Below are 23,325 nucleotides of genomic sequence, written 5' to 3'. Positions count from 1 at the left end.
AGAAGGGGGAACCCTGGTGACAGCAGGGTCCAAATGACAAAGACAAATTGGGCAGGCATTCCACTATGCTCCCGGCTACTCACTCCTCCCACACCCCCACCCTCCTCTCTTCTGCCCTTCTGAGGGCTAGGAGAGACTCCCCCTCAAGCCAGTCAGCACAGGCTCCTGGACCAGGTGGGCGGTGATGACTGGGTGTTCATCATCCCTGAACGGGGGCTAGTACTCGGGGGCTGCCAGAACCGGAAGTGTGGGGTTCCCTGGCAAGAATGCCTTTTGCGGGGGCCTCTTCCTAACAATAGTAATAACAGCAGTAATAATAGTAATAATGGTAATGATAATGACTAAATATTAAGTATTTCCTAACTTACTATACTCCAGGTCCTGTTCCAAGAACTTTTTAGGTATTAACTCACTCAGTCCTCACAATCCAACAAGGTAAACACTATTATTAGCCTCATTTTTACAGACGAGGAAGCTGAGTCAGGAGAAACTGGGTACATTGCCCAATGTCACATGTTTACATCTAACCTGTGGCAGAGCCTGGATTCCAACTCAGCTGTGACCTGGATCTAGAAACTGTGTTTATCTCTGTGTGTCCCTCAGGACATGGACCTCAGGTCCTGTGATGTCTCCTCAATGCCCTTCCAACTTCTACCTGGCCCCAGGGGCCAAGAACAAGGTGTACTCCATTCGCCCATTCATTCATTGGCTCATTTGTTGACTCATTCATTCACTCACTCACTCACTCATTCACATATTGAGTTCTAGACTGGTTCTGAGAGTCCAAACTGAAGAAAACACAGTCTGTCCTCCTGGAGCATATTCTGGGGAGTCAGGCAGTTTCATGTTCATGGAGGGTGTAAGCACAGCAGCTGCATTCAAGGGGCTAGAGAAGCGTTCTCCACAGAGGTCACTTTTAAATTGGAAACTGACCAGAGATGCCAGACAAGACAGAGAAGGACATTTGAGGCTAGAGCCGCGAGTACAGAGAGGTCAAGTGTATCTGCTGTGTGAACTGAGAGACCAGGGTGGGGAAGGCAATAGCCAGAGAACAGGGTGGATCGAGGCCAGCAGCAAAGGGTCTCATAAACCAGACAGCGGAGGCTGGTCTTTATTCAATGGCTAAGGGGGAGCCCCCTGAAGGGATGTGAGCAGGGAGGAAGTGAGGTCCAGGCAGGAGTTTAGAAAACATTCTCCTGTTGCTAGGTAGAGGCAGGCCTGGGGTAGAATGCATTCCTGAGCCCACAGCAGTGGTCCAGATGAGGGCACTAGCAGGTGGAGAGAAGCAGGTGGCCGTGAGCTTTAAAGAAGTGGACTCTAAGGGATGCAGGGAGGGGAGGTGCCAAGGATGAGTCCTAAGGAGTCACGGATATCCATCCATGGGATGTGGCCACACCCACTGAGACAGAGGCAGGGAAGACAGCAAAGAACCTCAGAGCCAATGAGTTCAGTTTTGAGCATGCTGAGCTTGTGGCCCCGGAGCATCCAAGCAAGAGTCTTCTCTGGGTAAGAAAAGCAGAGGCCTATCCATTCAACGGGTCCGACCCCTGCAGAGAAGTCCTACCCCTGCTCCCTGCCCCCCACCACTTACACCCAGAGGACAGGACCACAACTCCTATGCTCCATCCTGCCTCTTGGGCTGGCGAAGTTATGGGGGGCACAGCCAGATTGCGGGGGGTCCATGGGTCTGACTGGGGGTCCTCGGGGGACATTGCCAGAGACAGACACTGAGCTGGAGCAGACAGTGTCACGGAAGCCCCGGGAGCTAAGACCTCAGGCAGCCTTTCCCAACACCAAAGCCACACGATACTTCTGCCTCCTCCTTCCTTCTCCCTGCCCGGCCATGGTAGGGGGTTGGGCTTTTAGTGCTTTCCATCCAGGGCCCTCAGCAGAGGATCGTTAGCTGACACTGTCTCCCTCCACCCCAACTCTTCACTTCATAGGTACCACGGAAGTGAGGAGAACGTCTGAGGTCTCAGGTGAGGGATGCCTGCCCCTCCACCCAGCACATGCCCCTCCATCAGCTGAGGCCCGCAGGGGAGCCTTCCGCCCTGAAGCCCCCTGCCAGGGGCACCCATGTACATGGCCTGTCTCCGGCAGCCCTAGAAGAACTCTAGGGCTTCCCTGGGGAGGCCGAGAGCCCAGGCATGAGGCAGGTTCCCCACAAGGCAAAAGCCCAGGCTTTTCTCCAGGACTCAGAATGACCCAGTGTCAGTAATGCCCATCAGGAGCCATGTTAGGCATTACCGACAACCCAGGCCTTCAAGAAAGCCAAGGAGGTCTGGGGCCAATCGGTTCTCTCTCAACACCAGCGGCTCCACTGAGGCCCCAGGTAAGCACGTTCCATCAACAGGAGACTCACCAGCTTTTGGAAGAGGTGGCCCATAGTGACCTGGCTGTCCCACTGTTGCACCTTGGGGCAGAGGTTGTCATAGAACTCCTTGTGGATCTCGTAAATGTCCTGGATTTTGTAGAAGATGGTCTCGATCTGCTGGATGGTGAGTACGGGCTGGGAGGTGGTGGCAGTGGCCTTCAGAGGTTTCATGGGCTAGAAGAGAGAAGGAAGAAAGAGCAGAAGTGAGAGGCAAGTAAACTGGAGGGTCAGCAGGCTCAGGGCCCAGGTTAGGCCTTCCTGGTGCCCAAGTTCCCCCCAGACAAGGCCACTGAGGGCTGGACACCCAAAGTTCGGTTTGGATCTAGCAGCAGATGTCACAGGCCCGAGCAAGCCACGAGCAACTGCAAGAAGAGGGCACCTGATAGCCAGAGCCTGGCCCGGCAGCTCTGCCAGGCCCAAGGGGTAGCACCTGGACACACTTCTCCCAACCCTGGTCCCTCGAGGGGGCCCAGGTTCCCAGCCTGTCGTGGGTTTGCCTGAGGGTCTAACAGGATCCAAAGCTTTCTTCCACAATGGCCTCAGGCTCGGAGTCATAAACCCCCTTGCTGTGCTTCAGTGGGAAGGAGGGTTGAGTGAGAACTCAATCCCTTAGCTGTTTCCTTTCAAGAAACAGAACATGATTCTAGGACTTGGGGGACAGAGTTTCTAAGGGACCAAACCGATCTCAGCTGCACTGACATCTTAAGTTCCCATCACTCGGTATACAGAGGGCGAGCAGGTGGCACCCACACCACTGTCCCACCTGGACCTGTGGCAGACATGACTAAGCGATCACAACATCCTTCTCACTGAGCCTGGTTGTAGCCTCAGACCCGTTCTCAACGCCAAGGCCGACATGCAAGACAATCTGTCATCTCTGCTTGTCTACACCAAGATGCTCCCAGGCCTGCTGGTGGAGAGGGTGAGGTGACAGACAGAAACTCAAGACCATTCCCAACACTTGCTGAGAGCAGAAATCATCATTTTAAAGCCCAGCATTAAGGGAAAAGGAGGCTTGGATATGTTTTCTTCAATGTGATTTCGGTATTTTAGTTTTGTTTTTTTTTAGCTCTGCCATGAAGCATGTGGGATCTTAGTTCCCCGACAAGGACTGAACCTATGCCCCTTGGACTAGAAGCATGGAGTCTTAACCTCTGGACTACCAGAGAAGTCCCTGTATTTTCTAAATTACCTCCAATGAGTAAATATTTATTTTCTAGTCAGGGAAAAATAGGTATTAAAATGCATAGTTGAAACAAACAAAAAGTGATACTGAAGGGTAAGGAGCTCCTCCATGGTTGATCTTCTTTCAGCCCTAAAGTCCCCAGAGATGCCCAGACTGTCCACCTTGGGGGACAGGGTCTGGAAACCTTTCCCACAGAGAAGGCACAAGCGGGGAGGGTGTGGGGGGCAGAAGTTTACCTGGGAGAGAGAAGCCTGAGTCAGACATGGTGGGTGTTCTTCCTCTCGCGTGTAGATAAAGGGCTGGGTGGAGAGAGGCTTTTGACTTAACCTGGGTCATTCTGGAGACCCAGGAGCAGAAAGGAGAAGTTGCAGGAGCAGTTATGGGCTCACAAAGCCGCCCTCCATGATCTCACAGGATTAGGTAGTGAGCTTTCTGATAAGAGAAGCATTCAAGCAGAGGATGGGCAACTCAAGGCTGGATTCAGGGAACACCTCCTCTGGAGGGAGGCCCAAGTTATTGCTGGCTCACCCCGAGAGAAGACACCTGCCCCCCAAACCCCAGCTCGAGCCAGCCGCAGCAGCCAGATGCCCAATGCCAGGCTTCCTTGTATCTTTCCATCTATCTGTCCACATGAGGAAGTCCCATCTACTTAAAAACCCAGACAACGCTCTGACTTCTGGTTCCCCATCCTCCCAGCTCTAAAAAGTCCAGACAGAAGGATGAAGGCAAGAAAAAGCAGAAGTCCTCCTTCTGACCCTCCTAGTGCTGGAACGAACAAGGCCTTCGCATCCAGCCCTTTGCTGGGAACGCTGGATGGGGTCTGACCTGGTGCAGGCCAGGCAGTGTGGGCCAGAGTCCCAACTTTGCCACTTGATAGCTCTGGGAAAGTCACTTTATTTGTGGAACTGGGATAATATTATCAAATCCATAAGCCATAATTTATATAAAATATTGAGCATATGCCTGGCACATAGGAGGCAATCAATAAATGCTAGCTGCTACTATGATTAGTATTCACTCCACAAATAATGGACCAAGTGCCTACGTGGGGCCAGACCGGGGTTGTGTGGAAGGTTATTCAGTGTTTCACTAGTCACTGCCCCCATGAAGCCTCCCATGGAGAAGCGGAGACAGACGAAACACAAGGACACAATCAAACACAAGATCGTACATAAATGCAGTGAAGGAAATAAGAAGGGGACGTCGTGCGGGAGGACAAGGAGGGGATGCTGACTTGAAATGGAAGCATAGGAGCAAAGGGGACAATATTCTAGGCAGATTTCCCCAATGCCTGAGACTGAGGCAGGAATAGCTCGGGAAGAGAGAGGAGCTGGAAGCAGGCTGGTGACCCTGCGTGCAGCGAGCAAGGGGGTTGGCAAGCAGAGCCCTAAAGCAGGGCTGGAGGGGTGAGCAAGGCATGGATCACACAGGGGAAGGAATGCGGCTAAAAAGCCCGTGAAATGACCTGGCTTTCCCTGGAGGGATTGACAGGGTCCAATTTTCCCTTTGGAGATTATTTGTATGACTCACAGTCCTTGTTCTGCAGAACATTATAATCTGTTCGGGTAAGGTGGACCAGCACAAATGAAACGTTCTTGTGCACAAAGCAAGATACGGTTATTACTCAACTTGGACTGCAAATACCAACCAACCGGTGCCAAGGTTGTCCTGGCCCAGCTTGGAGAGGGCTTCACAGAGGAGGTGATGGGAACAGGGCCTCGGAGGGAAGCTCTGAGCAGGTGGAGAAGCGGGGCCTGGGGAAGCCTGCAGGCAGGAAGGAGATAGAGGGAATCTGGGCCAAGAGAAAGGAAGAGCATTGTCCCCACCACAGACAGGCGCCCCATCCAGCTCGTGGCCCCAGTGCTCTGTGAAGGATACTGAGCTGGCTCTCAGGACTGATCAGAGTTTATCCTTAAGACTTTTTTGATGTGGACCATTTTTAAAGTTTTTATTGAATTTATTAAAACATTGCTTGTGTTCTATGTTTTTGGTTTTGTGGCCCCCATGCATACAGGAATCTTAGCTCCCAGACGAGGGACAGAACCCCCACCACCTGCATTGGAAGGTGAAGTCTTAACCACTGGACCACCAGGAAAGTCCCAGACTTTATCCTTTTTTACTTCTATCTACCCATGCCGATGACACCACCCTTATGGCAGAAAGCGAAGAGGAACTGAAGAGCCTTTTGATGAAGGTGAAAGAGGAGAGTGAAAAAAACTCAACATTCAAAATACTAAGATCATGGTATCCGGTCCCATCACTTCATGGCAAATAGATGGGGAAACAATGGAAACAGTGACAGACTTTATTTCTGGGGGCTCCAAAATCACTGGAGATGGTGACTGAAGCCATGAAATTAAAAGACACTTGCTCCTTGGAAGAAAAGCTATGAGAAACCTAGACAGCATATTAAAAAGCTGAGACATTATTTTGCTGACAAAAGTCCATATAGTCAAAGCTATGGTTTTTCCAGCAGTCATGTACAGATGTTGAGAGCTGAATCATAAAGAAGGCTGAATGCCGAAGAATTGATGCTTTTGAACTGTGGTGTTGGAGAAGACTCTTGAGAGTCCCTTGGACTGCAAGGCGATCAAACCAGTCAATCCTAAAGGAAATCAACCTTGAATATTCATTGGAAGGACTGATACTGAAGCTCCAATACTTTGGTCATCTGCTGTGAAGAGCTGACTCATTAGAAAAAGACTCTGATGCTGGGAAAGATTGAGGGCAGGAGGAGAAGGGGATGACAGAGGATGAGATAGTTGGATGGTATCACTGACTCAGTGGACATGGGTTTGAACAAACTCTGGGAGATGGCGAAGGACAGGGAAGCCTGGTGTGCTGCAGTGCCCATGGAGTCGCAAAGAGTCAGACACGACTGAGCGACTCAACAACCACCACCACAACCCAGGTCCAGGTGAGGGGCCAAGTCACCACAGAGTCCCTGTTCCTGCTGGGGTGTAATCCCACCCAGGGTGGGAATAAAGGAAATAGGAAAGAACAGCCTGGAAAGGCAGGGGTGGTCAGGATTTCTCAGAAACTGCAGGGGAAGCACTCAGGGCTATGAACAGACAAGACACAACCACTCTGCTTCCTCCTAAACTCCCACTCCGTCTGCAAAAGGGGAAGAGCCGGCGCTCAGCAGGGCGGGTCACATGGACAAGGCCAGCTCTTGGGGCGTCAGGCCGGCTTCTCAGGACAAGGTTGGGGGCCTTTGGGGGTGGGGAAGTGCTGTATGCGTGCCCCTGGCTGGCCTGAGACCCTTGGAGGCAGTTATTTTTATCTGGTGAAGCTCTGAAAATAGGTCTCAGGCGGGGAGGGCTGGCTGAAAGGCACAGGCGGCCCCACACTGAGCTGGGCTCCGGTCCTGCTCTCCTGACAGAGCAGCTCCAGTCCTGCTCTCCTGACAGAGCACACTCAGTTAGCCCTGCTTCTAGAATCCTGCAACAGAGGATGCAGTGCTGGCTCCCCATCTGATCAGTTAACTCTGGCTCTGGGTGTCCTGGAGAAGGAAATGGCAATCCACTCCAGTATTCTTGCCTAGAAAATTCCACGGACAGAAGAGTGTGGCGGGCTACAGTCCATGGGGTCGCTAAGAGTCAGACACGACTCAGCACGCATGCTCCGAAACAAACTGGGTGTCCCAAGAAGGGCTCCTCAGGGAGGCGGGCCAGGCGGGCTTGAACTTGTTCGTGACTTCACACTGTCATTTGTTCGCTCTGTCCCCCAGCAATTTGCTTTCTGCCTTTCGAAACAGGGGAGAGAAATCGGCCCACTTCCTCCACCTCTGATTCCAAAAGGCTTGGAGGCTGCCACATGCAACTCTGCTAACTGTCACCAGAGGCTGGGGGTAGGGGGGGCATCCTGAACCTATTTTACAGATAAGAGACAAAGCAAACTCCAGAGGGGAGTCTGAGAGAGGGGCCCAGCGGTGGGAGGTGCTGAAGGCCCAGGAAGCCCAGCCACAGCACCCAGCTCACTAACCAGCCTGGAGACACGCAGCATGAAGTGCAGTTGGTCTCCTGCCTCCCTTCTTCCACCTCAGCCCAGGCTCCCAGACCCTCTTCCTTGTAACCTGAGCCCACCAGGAACTGGAAGGTGCTGGGAGGTTACCAAACCATGCCCGGCCAGCAAACCAGGCAGCGTGAACAGAGGCTCCTGCTGTGGTTCCCCAGTCCTGGGTATACACACCCAGCCGTTTGCATAGCAGGAAGTGTTAAACCAATAACAAACACACAGTCTAGTGGAGCTGTGGGAATGGGGGCAGGGTGGAGAGAAGGCGCGCTGGGCGTAGGAGGAGGAGGGAGCTCGGGAAGGCAGGTTTTCTTCTCCAAACCCCTTTGTCAGATCACCTCTCAAGAGCCAAGGGCTTAGCTCCTGGAAGGGCCCCAGCTCTAGGAGAAGAGGGCTTGAGTCCTTAAAACCGAGGCTTATCAGCTGAGACTTGTACTGTGAGGGGGCCCACCAGTCACAGCCCAGGCCACCTAGCTCGTCTCTCCCTCACCCTTGCCTCTGCTCAAGAAAGAGCCAACCCAGGATGAACAAGCTGGGGGGAAGTGGAGGGACCTACCCTGGGTCACACCCTGGGAGTGGGAGCCCCAGCCTCACGGTTTTTGTCTTGAGAGCATGAGCTGTTAGAAAGGCGAGCCGGGAGGGAGTGTCTTGGACCCTAAATCTGTTGTTATCTTTACCCAAACTGAACTCAAATCAGGCCCAACGACAGATGAGAACCGAGCTGGAGTCTAAGAGGGGCCCGCTTCCAACGGGAACATGCACCTCCCCTTCCTTCAGGGAACGGGTGTGTGGACAGAAACAAACAGGTTCTAACCTGCGCTCTCTCCAAGAATGGGAGAAAATAATAGAATATGCTCTCACTTGTCCTCAAAGAGCTTCCCCTACAGACTCACTCACCCCTCACAAAGACCCCAAGAAGAAAGGATGAATATGAGTATACCCAGTTTGCAGATGGACAGAATGAGGCACAAAGGTCCATTAATCTGCTGAAGATCTAGAGCCAGCAGGCGATCAGGTGGGGATTCAAAGCCGTTCCTCTGAGCCTCTTTCAAATATGCATCCTTTTATTCATAGTAATGACAGCCATGACCCTTTGTTTAGCACAGCAATTCATAGTTTATAAGGTGTTATTTCTGGGACTTCCCTGGTGGTCCAGTGGTTGAGATGCCAAACTTTCACTGGGGGACTGGGTTCGATTGCTGGTTAGGGAATGAAGGTCCTGCATGCTGCACAGTGAGGCAAAAAAAAAGGCTATAAGGTGGATTTTGGTTGCTTGTCCTCCCCTTCCTTTGACTGATATTTGAGTGTCTAAGAACCTAGCATTGTACTAGGTCCTCAAAATGATCTTCTCAACCACATAAAGGACAGAGAGAAGGTAATGGCATTGCTCTCATCTTCAGATGAGAAAACTGAGGCTCAAGGAGATTATCCATGGCTTTAAAAAAAAAAAATTTTTTTTATTTAATATTTTTAATTGGGTGAGGGGCAGTGTCTCATAGCATGTCAGATTATAATTCCCCAATCAGGGATTGAACCCATGTCCCTTGCATTGGAAGTTCAGAGTCTTAGCCACTGAACAGCCAGGGAAGTCCCATCAGTGGTTTTGAAAACCAACAACACACGTCAGAAGGCACATGGCCCAGTACATACATACACATATCCACATAAACCAAAAGCTGCCTGAAACAGTACTTATTCTTACTACGTGGGATGCATGCTGACGTTTTCTTTCTCGTTCGTTTTAAAATGTTGGTTCACTCCACTTCGCTGATTGAACAATCCACTAGCAATCAAGACGCATAGTTGAAAGGCTGGGCAGTAAGTCCACTATTCATGGCAGCGTCAAGTCTTGCCCCAGCTCCGGCCCCAGACCAGAGTCCTGATCGACCTGCCAAACTGTTCCTCCCTTGAAGAAATAACTGTGAAGACCAACAGATTCCCAGTAAGACTGACCACCAACTCATTCCCCTGTGTTACAAAGCGGCGACACACCTCAACAGTTACTCCTGGGGAAACAACTGGTAAGCCCCCTGGGATTCCTGGCGACAGCAGCTCACATCACAGCAAGTACATAAATGCAGATCTTACAGTACTTTCCACTGATCTACATCTTCATTTCTTATTCCTCCTTGTTCTGGTATCATCTGATGTCTCAGTCTGCAAAACACCCCGGGCAGAGAACTTTCCACGCACAATTACTCTGCATAATATCCAGATGCATCTAATACGCACTTTCTTCAGAGGCAAAAACATCTTACATCTGTGGTTACTTCTACCTTTTGAAAACATTGTATTCTTCCCCTCCCGGTCCGATTCTCACAACAACGCCTCCAGCTTGGAGAAGAAACTAAGGCACATTTCACAGAGGGCGGCGGTCTGTCTAATGCCTCAGAGCTATGGTGCTTCTGAAAACGACACAGGCAGCCTTCCACCTCATTTCCTGCCAGAAGGCCTCAGGATGGTGCTAATAGTTCACCATTCCAGGCAGGAGGAAGGACTGGGACCAGGGATAACAAAGAGGCCTCAACGTGATTGATTGGTAGAGACTGCCCACAGCATCAGCTGGACGCAGAGGCTAAGATCCCACCTGGACAGAGCACTGTGATCCATTAGTAATGTCTGCACTGTAGTTAGGGGTGATGGCGTGTTTGCCACCCCTAACCAGGTGGTGCTTCTTCTTCCACCTTTCCCAGGGTAAGTAATGGAGAATTGGGATCGAGAGGCACAGGCCTCTTCTGGCAATGACCTTGGCTGCCAAGCCGTAGGCAGAGCAGTTCCACAGACCCCGGCCCTGGGAAGGACTGGTCCACCTCTCTCTCTCTCCAACTTCCAAACACAGTCTCAGAGCACAAAGACCCTAAAATACATACTTACCAGCAACAGAGCTTCCAGCTGGTTAATATAGATCTCTTCACTGGCCAGGAACCCCGAGAGAACCAGCTTCCTCATCTCCAGGCCCTTCCCTGCTTCCACCTGTAAAAGCAGATCAGAATCTGAGCAGCCTGTTTTCTTGCCTTTCCCCCACTCTTCTTTAACATTTTTGTAAGGGGGCAAAAGCCAAATACTTATTATAGAAAATTTGGAAAACACAGAAATATAAAAGGAAAAAAAAATCATCCATACTCCTACTGCTCCCTTCTTGCTTAATTTCTTTTCCATCCTTTTTTCCCCCATGCTTCCTTATCTGATACCCATCTACCCTTATATCTTCCTGCCTCCAGGAGCTCAAACCCACAGCCAACAGAGGAGCCTGGCAGGCTACAGTCCATAGGATCACACAGTGTTGGACATGACTGAAGTAACTTAGCACAGCACCCTTATAATGGCTTCCCTGATAGCTCAGATGGTAAAGAATCTGTCTGCAGTGCGGGAAACCTGAATTCAACCCCTGGGCTGGGAAGACCCCCTGGAGAAGGGAATGGCCACCCACTCCAGTATTCTTGCCTGAAGAATTCCTCAGACGGAGGAGCTTGGTGGGCTACAATCCATAGAGTTACAAAGAGTCAGACACGACTGAGCGACTTAAATCCTTTCACCCTTATTAATAGTGAGCAAGGTAAAAAAAAGAACCTGAGCCCATGTGTGGGAGCAATTTAATGGAGGAGGGGAAACAGTCAGTTAAGGGAAATCAGAGTCATGACTGAGATGGGCATGGTCACCTGGAGAGCATAGCAGGGGCCAGAGAAGGTGCTCGATGAAGACATGTATGAAGAGAGAGGAGGAGTAGGGTCAGAGATGACGGGATGGAAGTGGCCATGGGACTCCCGGCCAAGCGGCCTTCCAGCTACACCTCTGACTGTATCTTCCTGCCCCCAGGAGCTCAATCCTGCAATGGAAGGTGCTGGCTGTGGGCCCTCAACCTTACCCCTTGTACCCACCCCGCCCCCAGCATCTCCTGACCCCAACAGGCCTCCTCCCCGCTCCAGAATTCTTTCTCCTCTATGGCAGAGATCATACCCCATTTAGCTTTGAATGGCCACCAACTAGCCAATGTTTCCCGTTGTATCTACAGGATAGGTGGGGCATGTGTTGAATGAATAGATAAATAAGTGAAGAATCTACTCAAATTCCCCAGTAATCATTTTTCGCAGTATTAAGTGCCACCAACAGTTCCTGGCACAGAGAAAATGCTTGAACACTTTTTCTGAGTGAAAAGACATATAACTTTTCTTGTCATCTAAGATCCCCAAGTCACTCCTAGCCTCTTCTCTCCTTCTCCTCTGCCACACGGAGTCCCCAGTCCCTTCAAAGTGTTCTAGCTCATCTCTTACGAGGATTCCTTCCTCTGCTCCACCCTCTTCGCTGTTGTAATTGAGGCCCACAGCAACCTAGTCCCCACTGGATTCGGACTGCCCTCTGCCTCTCTCTCCTGCCTCCACTGCACTCAGAGTCACATCAGTCTTCCCAGAATGCCAGCCTACACCTGATGCTTATCAAAGACTTAATACTGCAAAAAGTGATTACTGGGAAATTCAAGTAGGTTCTTCATTCGTTTATTCATGCACCACATGCCTACCTATCCCGTAGATACAGTGGGAAACAAGCATTCGATAGCCCTTACTTTCATATGGCTTATAATCTAGTGGGAAAGAAACACGTTAAAACCAAAGCCAAGGATTTCCCTGGTGGTACAGTGCATAAGAATCCGCCTGCCAATGCAGAGGACATAGGTTCGATTCCTGGTCTGGGAAGATTCCACATGCCACGGAGCAACTAAGCCCACAACTACTGAGCCTGTGTGCCCCAACTGCTGAAGCCCACTTGACCTAGAGCCTGTGCTCTGCAACACAGAGAAGCCACTGCAGTGAGAAGCCCACACTGCAACCATAGAGTAGCCCCTGCTTATCACAACGAAAACCCAGCACAGCCAAAAATAAATACATTACAGCAAACAAACAAAAACAAAAGCCGAGTAAGTATCAATATATGACTATAAAGTGTGATGGGGTCCAGCTTATTCTTTCCTTAAACACCTGCAATGGCTCCCAGCACCTCTCCCCACCCTTCTGATCTCTCCAACAGCCATCTGCCTTTCCAACAGGCCAGAGTGCTCCAGCCTCCAGACTTTGGTTCTAGCTGACTCTGCTACCTGTAATGCCTTCTCCCGCGTGAGCACTTCTCTCCTGAAGGCACAGCTGAAGGCCCTGGCCCTGCAGCTTCGGCTCTCAAGGAGGCAGTCCGCTGCCCCTGACACGTGCCTGATCTTGTTACCTGCCCGGTGATTTTGCAGGGCCACCTGTATCTTGCTCCTCCGGAATCCGCCCCCTCCCCCCACAAAGCCCAGCACCACGTGATGCTCCTGACATGTGGGCACCTGACACTTATTAAGCCTTGTAAGTTCTTTCCACTCTCTCATTCAGCTTCATTGCCCTCTCAAATACCTCTCCGACGGGGGTAACTATATTTTTCCATGATACAAATGGAAACAAACAAATAAGACTTAAAAAGAGGGAGGGGACCAGTCCAGAATCACATAGCCAGAAGGTGGCAGAGCTGGGACTCCCTTCTCCTCCCAGGTCCTTGAACACCAAATTCAGGGCTCATCTCCTGCTCTGATGATTCCCTCACTCTTATGTTCCTTTGTCAAGCTTCAGATGCTTACCTAGAATCTCAAACAGTTCCCTCTTTGGGCATTTAAGCACATACCCTTAGCATAAGCTGAAGCTATGCCAAGCTTCATATTTCTGAAGCTATCAGAAATCTCCTGGGTCCCAGGAGAGCTGCTTCCTGCCTGCTGCTTGGCTGCCTAGCAAGTTCTCACAGGCCTAGCTACCCTTTCCCCAGGTGAGGAACTCTTGATCTGCTATCAGCAAACCAGTTAGCAATTTTGCTGGAGGCAGTCTTTCCCAGAGTCTCTGAAATAAAACCTGATCTTATAATTGGACATTCTGCCAAAGATGTCTACCTCCTCAGCCACAAAGCCTGCGACTATGCCACCTTAGTGGCAAAAGGGAATTTGCAAATGTGACTATGGATTTTTAGGTGGGGAGGTTATCCTGGGATTATCAGATAGAGCCCAGGTAAGAGACCTTTTGGGGTTTCCCAGTGGCTCAGTGGTAAAGAACCTGCCTGCAAGGCAGGAGCCACAGGAGACACGAGTGTGATCCCTGGGTCGGGAAGATCCCCTGGAGGAGGGCATGGCAACCCACTCCAGTATTCTTGCCTGGAGAATCCCAAGGACAGAGGAGCCTGGTGGGTTACAGTCCACAGGGTCGCAAAGAGTTGGACATGACTGAAGCAACTTAGCACAGCACAGCATGCATGCCAGAGATCTATGAGCAGGAGACAAGAGGGTCAGGGTCAGAGAAAAGGCGACTAGCTCACAGAAGGAGAGAGAGAGGGGATGGGGGCGGGGACAGGGAGAGATTGAGTGAGAAACTGAAAGATGTGACACTACTGGCTTTGAGGACAAAGGATGGGACCACGAGCCAAGGAATGCAGGGGCCTCTAGAAGCCAGAAAAGGCAAGGGAACAGGTCATCTTTCCTAGAGCTTCCAGGAGGAATGCAGCACTCCTGACCCTTGAGACTTGCAAGAGAATAAATCTGTGTAGTTTTAAGCCACCAAATGTGTGGTAGTTGCTTTCGGCAGCATTAGGAGACCAGTATGGGTGCCAAGGTTCAGGGAAAAACAATAGTTACTTATCGCTGGCTTCACAAGTACCAGGCACAGTTCTAAGTGCTTTCCGAGGATTAACTCTCTGGAATCCTGCAGTCTGGATGGTGTTATCATTATCCCTCTAAGGCACAGAGAAAGGAAACTGCCAGCTGTCTAGAGCCATGAGAATCGCAGGCAGGCAGCACCACCTCCGAGACTGGAGCTTGGAGCAGGGCCCACAGGCCCTGGAGGCGGAGGTCAAGGTCAGACCCTGCTGCTTCTGCCTGACAAGTGGGAACTAGCCCTCTATGTTGGGGGCCAGCACTTCCCTCCTGTATCCCATTCCCTTCCTGTTCCCTGCCAACCCGGGATGTGCCCAAGGGCTTGGCAAACACGCTCTCCAGAAGTCACTTGGGGGCACAGTGTGAGCTTAACTGTAGGCCTGGCTGGACAAAGTCCAGGGTGAAGAGCTGGTGACTCATGGCTCCCACCAAGCCTTTACATTCCACCCCAGGCACGAGTACAGGCCCTGGGGTCAGCCCCCATGACAGCCCAGTGCAGCAGGACCCCCTCCTCATGAGACTCCAACCTCGGAGTCCAATCTTGAAAGAATCCCCCCAAATGCAGCAAGAAGTCACTCCCAAGCAGCCCCACTCTGGGCTGTATTCATTCTGATGTTTTGGCTGGTGAGGGGATGGAGGCAATGGAAAAGGATGTGAAATTAACCATTTTACCAACAGCTAACCTGTTCTCAGTTAACACCCCAATCCTCTTCCATCTTCACTTTCCTCAGACCCCACCTGTTCCTGGTTTGGAGTTGCCTGGAAATTCACAATTCCTTTTTCAGTCCTCCTGGGGCTACTCTCATCCCATAAAACACTAGGCCCCAGGATTTCCCTGGTGGTCCAGTGGTTAAGACTGTGCTCCCATTGCAGGGTGCCTGGGTTCAATCCCTGGTCAGGGAACTAACATTCCGCCTGCCGCACGGTGTGGCCACAAAACAAAAAAGCCACCAGGGCTCAGCATCCATTCACTCATACCTCACTGTGTGCCCAGCACTGGGAAAAAAGGGGAGAGGACAGTCTTGACCCCCAAAGACCCCCCGCCAGAGGCGCCTACATGCCCAGAATCACCGGGGGGAGTTCTCGGGAGTTCAGGGCCCCCACAGCCTGTGCCAGGCTGCCTGCCAGTCCTGCACACAGGGAAGCTGCCTTCTGGGCGACACTGTCCCCACTTCCTCCCCAAGCAGAGCTTATGAAACTCAGCAGCCATGGTGGGCTCGATCATGGCCAGCATTTTACACAATCTGCTGGGCTGGAAGGCTGTCACAGCCTGAGGCCCCAAATCCAAGAGGTCAAGTCATTCTGAAGGGGACAGTAGCTGCAAGTTAGGCTCAGCTGGCTCTGGCCTGGTCTTCTACAGTCTGGGCTAAATAAAGCCTCCAAGGCTTTGGCTCCAGGCCAAATCAAGACACTGTCTCTAGGAGCCTTAATCTCCTCCAAGACAGCAATGTGGGCTGAACAGGCAGGACCACCTTAGGCCAAGTGGCTCTGCAAACAGCAGAACTCAGCCCATTGGCCACACCAGTATGCAAGGAGCAAGGAGGTGGCGGTGCAGCTGTCTGGCCAGAGTCGATGCCACTGAGTCTAGGCGCTGGGTCCACGCCGAGCATCAGCCTCAGAATAGCTGGCCCCTCCCTGAGTTGAGTCGATGCAGGGAACTCAGCCATTCTCTCCTCTTCCCAGCCCTAGGCACCGGGAAGTTCTCTTTCAGTTAGTTCCTCAGCAGAATGGAAGGCAGAGGACAGGGGCCACTGCTGGGGGACTCTCCTGAAAGGCGGAGCCCCATATTCCGGGCTCCCTGCTGTCTGAAGCCACAGGCAGGCCCCACGGGATCCAGCAATACTTCACATCCCACATCTCTGCAGTTGTGTCATACTCACATACCACCAGCATGCTTGCTTAATACTGTTCTTTACAACTGGCTTCTAAAAGCACAGCCTTGGGCTTCCCTGGTGACTCAGAGATAAAGAATCGACCTGCCAATGCAGGAGATACGGGTTCAGTCCCTGGTCCAGGAAGATCCCACATGCTGCAGAGCACCTAAGCCCATTACACCACAGCCACTGGGCCTGCCTCTAGAGCCTGGGAACCACAAGCGCTGGAGCCCATGTGCTCTAGAGCTTGGCTCCCCAACAAGAGAAGCCACCACATAAGGAGCCCACAGACCACAACTGGAGAGTAGCCGCTGCTCGCCGCAACTAGAGAAAAGCTTGTGCAGTAACAAAGACCCACACAGCCCAAAAGAAATAAAATAAGTGAAATTAAAACAAAAACAAAAACACAGCCTTATCCCAAGCATTATATTTGAACGCACAGGAAAGATGTACAAGTCAAACCCGCACCAGCTGCGGTGGAAGCTCGGCGTCTTAACCACTGGACCACCAATCAAGTTCTTATTTTTTTCCTAAGATACATTAAAATGTATGCTTAACTGTTAAAATGCAAAATCTATATCTAGGTGCTACCTAAAATCATCTCATCTGTGGTTCACACTTCAGGGAAAAACCTGAGTAGGAAACACAGGCACGGCCATGGCTACACGTGGTCGGGGGGAGCAGAGATTTGGACAAGTGAAACAGAAACACAGGCAGTTGAAAATCCATTAGAAATCGGCACAGAATTCACCTGAGGAGTTAATCTGCATTACAAAAGGATTAAAAAATTCCTGACAATCGAGTTCCTTTAAATAGCAGCTTTTACATAGCAAGGCCTCTATCAGCCCAAGGTACCTTTAAATAGAATCGTATGTAAGATTTGGAGGAGGTTCATAACACCTTACGGAGGGGGGCGATGCTGCTCTCGGTATTCATGCATTATTCTTAGTTTATAGACTATTAACTCCCCAAAGGGAGGTGTGAGTTGAAACACATTCCAAGCTCCAGCCCCAAGCTCCATGGAGAAAACCACAGCCATCTTCATACCTGTCCCCTGGGCAGGATGAAGCATCTCAGAAACTACACTGAAAACAGGATTGATTTGACCTGTATAATAGGACTGGTGTTTGGACACTGTTGAAGGTAAGTACTCCTGAAGTAAAGTAATAGCAGCAAAGAGAGAACGGCCCTGGACTCCTACCAGGTGTCAAGAAGAGTCTACCAAGCAGGAGTGTGCCAAGCCCGGGACAGAAGCACACCGTCCAGAAAGGAGCCTTGACCTCACAGGTGTACATGCCCACCCCCACACCCACACCCATCCCTGACTCAATGAGAAGCGTCCTCTCCTAATCTGAATTTAGTACCCTTTTATCAGAACCCTTCTCCTGGCTCTGCCTATTTTCTCTTTATATTCCTATTATCTGGGCACTTGCCCCTTGCTCTGAACTCTTTATGAGAGAGGATCAAGTCTTTCTCATCTCCTCTCCTCCCCAGTGCCAGGCATCCTGCTTTGACTAGAAGAGAACCTGAGTGTTTGTTGAATGAATCAGCAAGCTTTCTGCCTGCTTTTCCCTCTATAGATGGGCAAGCCTGGTGGTGGTGAAGGGCTTCCTAGATGTGTTCAGGTTGAGACAGGGGGCCTGGAATTCTCCAACACTCAGGAAAGGGCCCTTCTCCCTGGAGTCAGGTAGGTACAGGAACACTGCGGCGGCAAGGCAGAAGGGAGGACTCAGCCAGGCACTCACAGGGCTCCGGGAGGAACAGCATTTTTAGGTGTGATGTGTACCTAAGCCCCCATGGCATCCACATGCTTCCTTCTTACAAGGCCAGGGACATCGAGCCTCACTCAACCCACCAATCCACCGGACACCAGCCACACAGCAGGCTCTGTGCAGTGCCCACCATGAATACAAGAGGGCTCTGCCCTCGAGGAGAACAGAATCAAGGAGGCGGAGTCTGGAGTTCCAAACAGAATGAAATATGGGCTAGGCTGGAATAAACCAGGGAGGAGACCCATAAGGCGGCACAGGAGTGGGGTCCCATCTGTACTGGGGAGGGCGTCTCAGGGAAGGACCATTAGGAACCCACGTAGGTCCCATCCCACAAACCACTAAACTCCCAGCAGGTGCTCTTGGTTCATAACCAGACTTTTCCCCATCCTGTTCCTGGGATGGCTGGTCAGACCCCAAGGGCAAGGCCTCAGGGGCCCAATTCGAGACATGACTTACTCCAATGCGCCAGGCTAGCACCAGATGAGCAGCCCAGGGGTGGGCATCAGCCACTGCCAGCCTCCCATTATAGCTCCTCTCTGCCCCACACCCAGGCCTACAGCTACTGCTCCGCCCCTTCCACACATCAGCCATCTACCGTGGGCCTGCAGTCTATTTTTACCTCCATTAGCTCCTCCTCGGAACCAGACTGTAGCCGGGATGGGGCAGGGCTCTGATGCCCATCTTACAGGAGGGACAAAGGGGCCCAGGGAGGCTCAGTGACAGTTGCCTCCTGCCCACAGCAAGGCTCTGTGCACCAAGCCCTCTGGGGTGAAGTGCTGCCAGGGCAGACGGGCCGGGGCCCACAGACAGGCGCTCTGTGTTAGGTAGCCTGGCTTGCAGCCTGCAAACTCCCTGCCAAACGTTCTCACTGGCCCTCCCTTCAAGCCGCAGAATAGGGAGGAGGTGAGCAAAACACTGAGGTCAGAGATCTTAGAAGCGGGCCTAGGTGAAGGAAAGGAAGAATATAGTGTGGTGTGCAGCTCTGGTGTGCTTTCAAGGGGAAGCCCAGCCCCTGGGGCGCAGGTGAAGAGAAGGGAGGGGGTCTGAGGCAGTCCCGCCCCTCCCACTCTACCTTCAAGGCAACTTCTCCAACGACACAAGGGCACCACTGCAGAGAATGCCCACAGCCCAGCGTCGGTGGGCTGTTATGCTTCCTGCCAGTGCCCACCTTGAGTAAAGTGCCTTATCCACCCAACTCTGGCCTCCAAGTGGGCTGTTTCCTCCCCTTTTCGGCTCATCCAACTCTTTTCCTTCAAGGAAGCCCAGTGACCCCTGGTTCTGGATCCCTCCAAACACCCGGAGCCCTGGCCCAGATGCTCCAAGTCTCCTAGCTGGGAAGAGCAAGGGTCCCCTTGGCCTGAACTTCCCACTGCACTTATCCCCCTGCTGCCATGGAAACAAGGAATTATAGCTTTCTGGTTTCAGGTCAGTTGGCTCCTGGGGAGGGGGGGTGGGGGGCAGGAAAGCAGGCTCACACCCCTGGCGTGCCCCCCAGGTGACTCATGTCACTGCCAGAGAAAAAGCCACCGCCACCCCCCGCCCCCGAGCTGGTCTGGGGAAAGCCAGCAGCCACTCCCCTCCGAGGACAACTGGTCCAAGGGGAGGAGGCCGGCACTGCACCTCTCCCCCGGGAAAAACTGCCCAGAGCACAGCCCCTCGCATCCCCTGACGGGCGGGCGGCCGGGCGCCGGACCCCTCTCCGGTTGGGGTGCTCCAGCTCAGCCACGAGGCTGGTGCGTAAACCAGCCATTTCTGCAGTCAGAGCTGCGAGCCCTGCCCCCTCCCCCGACAAGCATCCAGGGCGTGTCACGTTCCCACCTTCACAGTCACCAAGAAGGGGGACCCTGAGCTGGGGCTGGTCGGGGTTCCCAGCTCGCACTCCTCCAGCAGAAACACATCTTCATCCTCCAGGACCTTGTCCAAAAAGCCTATCGCCTCCTCTTCCTCTTCCATGGCAGCCGGAGCCGCGGAGGGCAAACAGGAAGCGGGGTCCCGGCGGCAGCAACGGCAGCAGCCGTGGCCGCCGGCGCCCGGGAGGGAGCGGGGCGGGCCGGCGGGGACGGGAAGAGCGCGCGGGGCAGGCCTACACCAGCACGCGGGCCTCCCCGGAGTCCGTCCTGGCGCCGGGCCACCGGCTGCCGATGAAAGGGTCCATTATGAACCTTCTCGGGCCGCCGGCTCCCGGCCCTCCCGGAGAAAGGGGAAGCGGGGCGGCCCCGCGGGTCCTGGCCGCCTCTTGCGGGGAGCTCCAGCCGCCGCCGCCGCCGCCGCCGCGATCCTGGGGCCCGCGCGCCCCTGCCCGCCGTGCGCGCCGGCTCTCCGGGCAGGCGGGGCCCCGCTCCCCGCGCCGCTCCCAGCCCGGCCCGGGCGCCCCGCCGCCGCCGCCAGCCGCTCGGATCCCGCCCTCCTGGACGCCGAGGCTCGCGTTCGCTCTCAAGGCAGGAAATGCACGACTCGACGGGCGAGGTGGAGCCGTTCCCCTCTCTGCGGTCGCCGGGCCAGTCGGCCGGCGGGAGGCTCCGGGAGCGCGGAGGAGGGGCGACGAGGCCGCAGCCGGGCCGGGCGCGGAGGGGAGGTCCGCTTCCCAGAGACAGGCTTTTATTTACAGCCCCTCACCGGCCCCGCGGGCTGGGCGGGCCGGCGGGCGGGGGCGGAGCGGAGGAGCAGCTGCCCGCAGAGCCTCGCGGGCCCCCTGGCCAACCTCGGTGTCACCTTGGGATGCCGACCAGCCCCTAGTCACTTCCGCCCCAGGCTCTGACACCTTTAGGCCTGGTGAGAAACCATAGTTTCCATCGCCACCGTGGTTGGGGCTTTGTGCAAAGGAGGCCTGACCTGCTTTCCCGAGGCAGAAGCACAAGTGCCAGCCAGGGGTTGCAGCGGGGACCGCTTGGGGCCGCCAGAGGTACCACACCTCTTTCTTACAGATGCTGCTGAGATTAGCAGCACCACACCTCTTTGGGGCTTTTCTCCTTCAGGAAGGGCCTCTGGGCCCAGTAGAACCAGCCCCGCAGAGAAGGGTACACTGAAGCCAGGATCACGAGCATCGCCAGCCCTGCCCATCCCAGCCTGATTCCCCTGGCTTCCCATGCTTCCAGAAGCTAAATGCATCCGCACATCCCCGGGTCCCCCTGGCCCCATCCAGAGATGTATCAATACATCCACCTACTCTTGCCGGGAAGGAGTTTCAGGGCGGCAGCTGGGAAAAGCTTTCACAACACAACATCTAGGACAAAGGTTGCAAACTCCAGGCCCCAGGAGGGTGTGGGTAAGATCGGTTAGTGAATGAGCCAGGTAGGGACCAGGTGAATTCAAGAAAATGTCACTCAGCTCCAGCTGCTGGCTGCCAGGGGCAGTGCAGGCTCACGGTTGCCCCCACCCCCTCCACCCCGGATCTTGGATTGTTCCAGAGAAGCCGGAATCTGGATTCTTAAGTGAGAGCTCTCAATTTAAAAATGATGGCAGAGGGACTTCCCTGGCAGTCCAGTGGTTAAGACTTCCCCTTCCAATGCAGAGGGTGCGGGTTCCCTGGCCTGGGAGCTAAGATCCCACATGCCAAAAAACCAAAATATGAAACAGAAGCAATGTTGTAACAAACTCAACAAAGACTTTAAAAATGGTCCACATCAAAACAATAAAAATAAAAAATAAACCATGGCAGAAGAAACAAGGTGCAGTCTAAATGAAACATCTGTGCACTGAATCAGGCTTACAGACAAGACTGCTGCCTTCTTACAACTGGTTGTTTCTTTGAGAGAAGTTTGGGAGTGTGTGTGTGTGTGTGTGTGTGTGTGTGCGCGCGCGCGTGGGTGAGGGTGGGGGGGTGGGGAGAGGGTGTTGGAGGATGGTCCTGAATATTACCTCTGTCCCATTTCCTCCTGGTATCTTGGAATCAAATTCAGCTTCACACATGATCAGTCTACCACTTTGTAAACCTGTATAGTAAGTGCCACCAACCAGGCAGGTCAAGTGAACACTCTGGATTCTGCGTAATGAGCCCTGAAGCTCCAACTCCTTTCAAGCACCCCCCACCTGCCCCCATCCTGCCAATCTCCCACCAGCCCCCAAACTATGTCTCTAGTCAGGGATTTGTGCTTCTAGCTCACAAGTGACTCTCAGTACACAGTTGCCAGGACCAGCCAGTGTGGTTCTTAATGACGCAGTGTCTAAGTTGTCCCTAATGCCTTGTGTGTCTACCAGGACCTCCTTATGCGATGGTGCATCCCCATCTGGTGGCAGGTGTATGGCCAGAGAGGGAAGAGTCCAGCTCTTTGGGACTCATTTGGAAATGCATTCCACAGTGGGGTCAACCATGGGCCACCCTGGGCCCACCTGGGGTCATCACCTCTCCTTCCAACTGAGTATCTCAGCTGAGAATAGGGTCCTTGGTTGAGCCTCCAGGCTGGGTGGAGAGGTTGAGGAAGAGGGAGGAGAGAAAAGGAGAGAGGTGGACGTGGTTTCTCATCCCAACTTCCCCCAAAATCTTTGAAAGTTATGATCTCTAGGTGGGGCTCCTGCCATTCTATTACAGCTGAAAACCTGTCTTCTCCAGTAAAAGATTTCTCCCTGTCACTGTAGCTGAAATACAGACCAAGGGATTTGGCGTAAGTTCTCTGGGGCCTCAGGGCTGACGGGGTTCCACACGGGCACACCCCACCCTACACCCGCCCTCTCCATCAGTCCCTGTCCCTGCCCTGGCTGGGTTATATATAGCCAGGGCACATCAGAAGAGCCACAATTCCTCATCTGGTGTGGGCGGGTGAGGCTGTTCTCAGGGCTTGGGAACAACCAGGGCTGGCATTCCCCAGGGCAGAAGTGTGCCAGCCCAGGGCTCTGTGCCAGTCTCCCACCCTGCAGGCTCCAAGTGCATGGCATATGGGGCTGCCCTCACTGGTCGGACAAGCAGGTGGCATGGGAGAAGGGCCTAACAGCCCGGGGGCCCCCCGTCTGCCTTCCCCCACCCAAAGGAACATGAGGGGCCCTGAGGGGGTCTCCTAGAAGTATCCCCCTCTGTTTCCCCAGGCTCCTCCCCAGCAGGGCAGGATCGACACCCACTTCTTCTGAACCCTGAAACCTCAGAAGCTGCTCCCTGAATATCCAAATATCTCCACTCCACCAGTCCTGGGGTTGGCTGGAAATTCCAGTGAGTAACTCGAGTGCCCTTCCATCTCCCCTGGGCACACAGACTCCACTCAAAGGCCCTCAGTCCTGCCCCTGGTGGGAATGACTCACAAGTCCCAGGGGGTATCCCCTCCCTTTCCCTGGCCCGTGCCCTGAGCCAGCCCTGGACCGGGCTTCCTCCCTGTGTCCTCTGCAGCTCTGCCTGCTCCGCCTAGCTCCTGATCCTCCTCTCCAGAGAAGCCGCCTGCTCCAAAGGCCTCACAGCTGCTGTATTCCCAAGTCACAGGCCCCCTTCTCTACTCCTTGGCCTCTGCAGTCTAGATGCTCTT

The 23,325-nt window shown here is 53.3% G+C and overlaps 1 protein-coding gene across 4 annotated transcripts in view; it reads right to left on the bottom strand.

Moving 5' to 3' along the window:
* Positions 1-23,325, bottom strand: part of ABR (ABR activator of RhoGEF and GTPase) — a 188,644-nt gene that overhangs the window by 64,001 nt on the left and 101,318 nt on the right. For 3 of the 4 annotated variants that reach the window (XM_070772792.1, XM_070772793.1, XM_019981205.2), the window contains exons 3-4: positions 10,449-10,547; positions 2,363-2,548 (exon numbers count right to left, since the gene is read on the bottom strand). In XM_070772792.1, the coding sequence (XP_070628893.1) occupies positions 2,363-2,548; positions 10,449-10,547 (285 nt within the window). Of the gene's footprint in view, positions 1-2,362; positions 2,549-10,448; positions 10,548-19,696; positions 20,467-23,325 lie in introns of those variants that run through there. The other variant, XM_019981206.2, reaches the window with a different exon arrangement.

This window comes from Bos indicus, chromosome 19, assembly GCF_029378745.1.
Source record: "Bos indicus isolate NIAB-ARS_2022 breed Sahiwal x Tharparkar chromosome 19, NIAB-ARS_B.indTharparkar_mat_pri_1.0, whole genome shotgun sequence".
Classification (NCBI taxonomy): domain Eukaryota; kingdom Metazoa; phylum Chordata; class Mammalia; order Artiodactyla; family Bovidae; genus Bos; species Bos indicus.
Note: the sequence above shows the minus strand (reverse complement) of the source record. Positions and strands in the feature narration are given on the sequence as shown.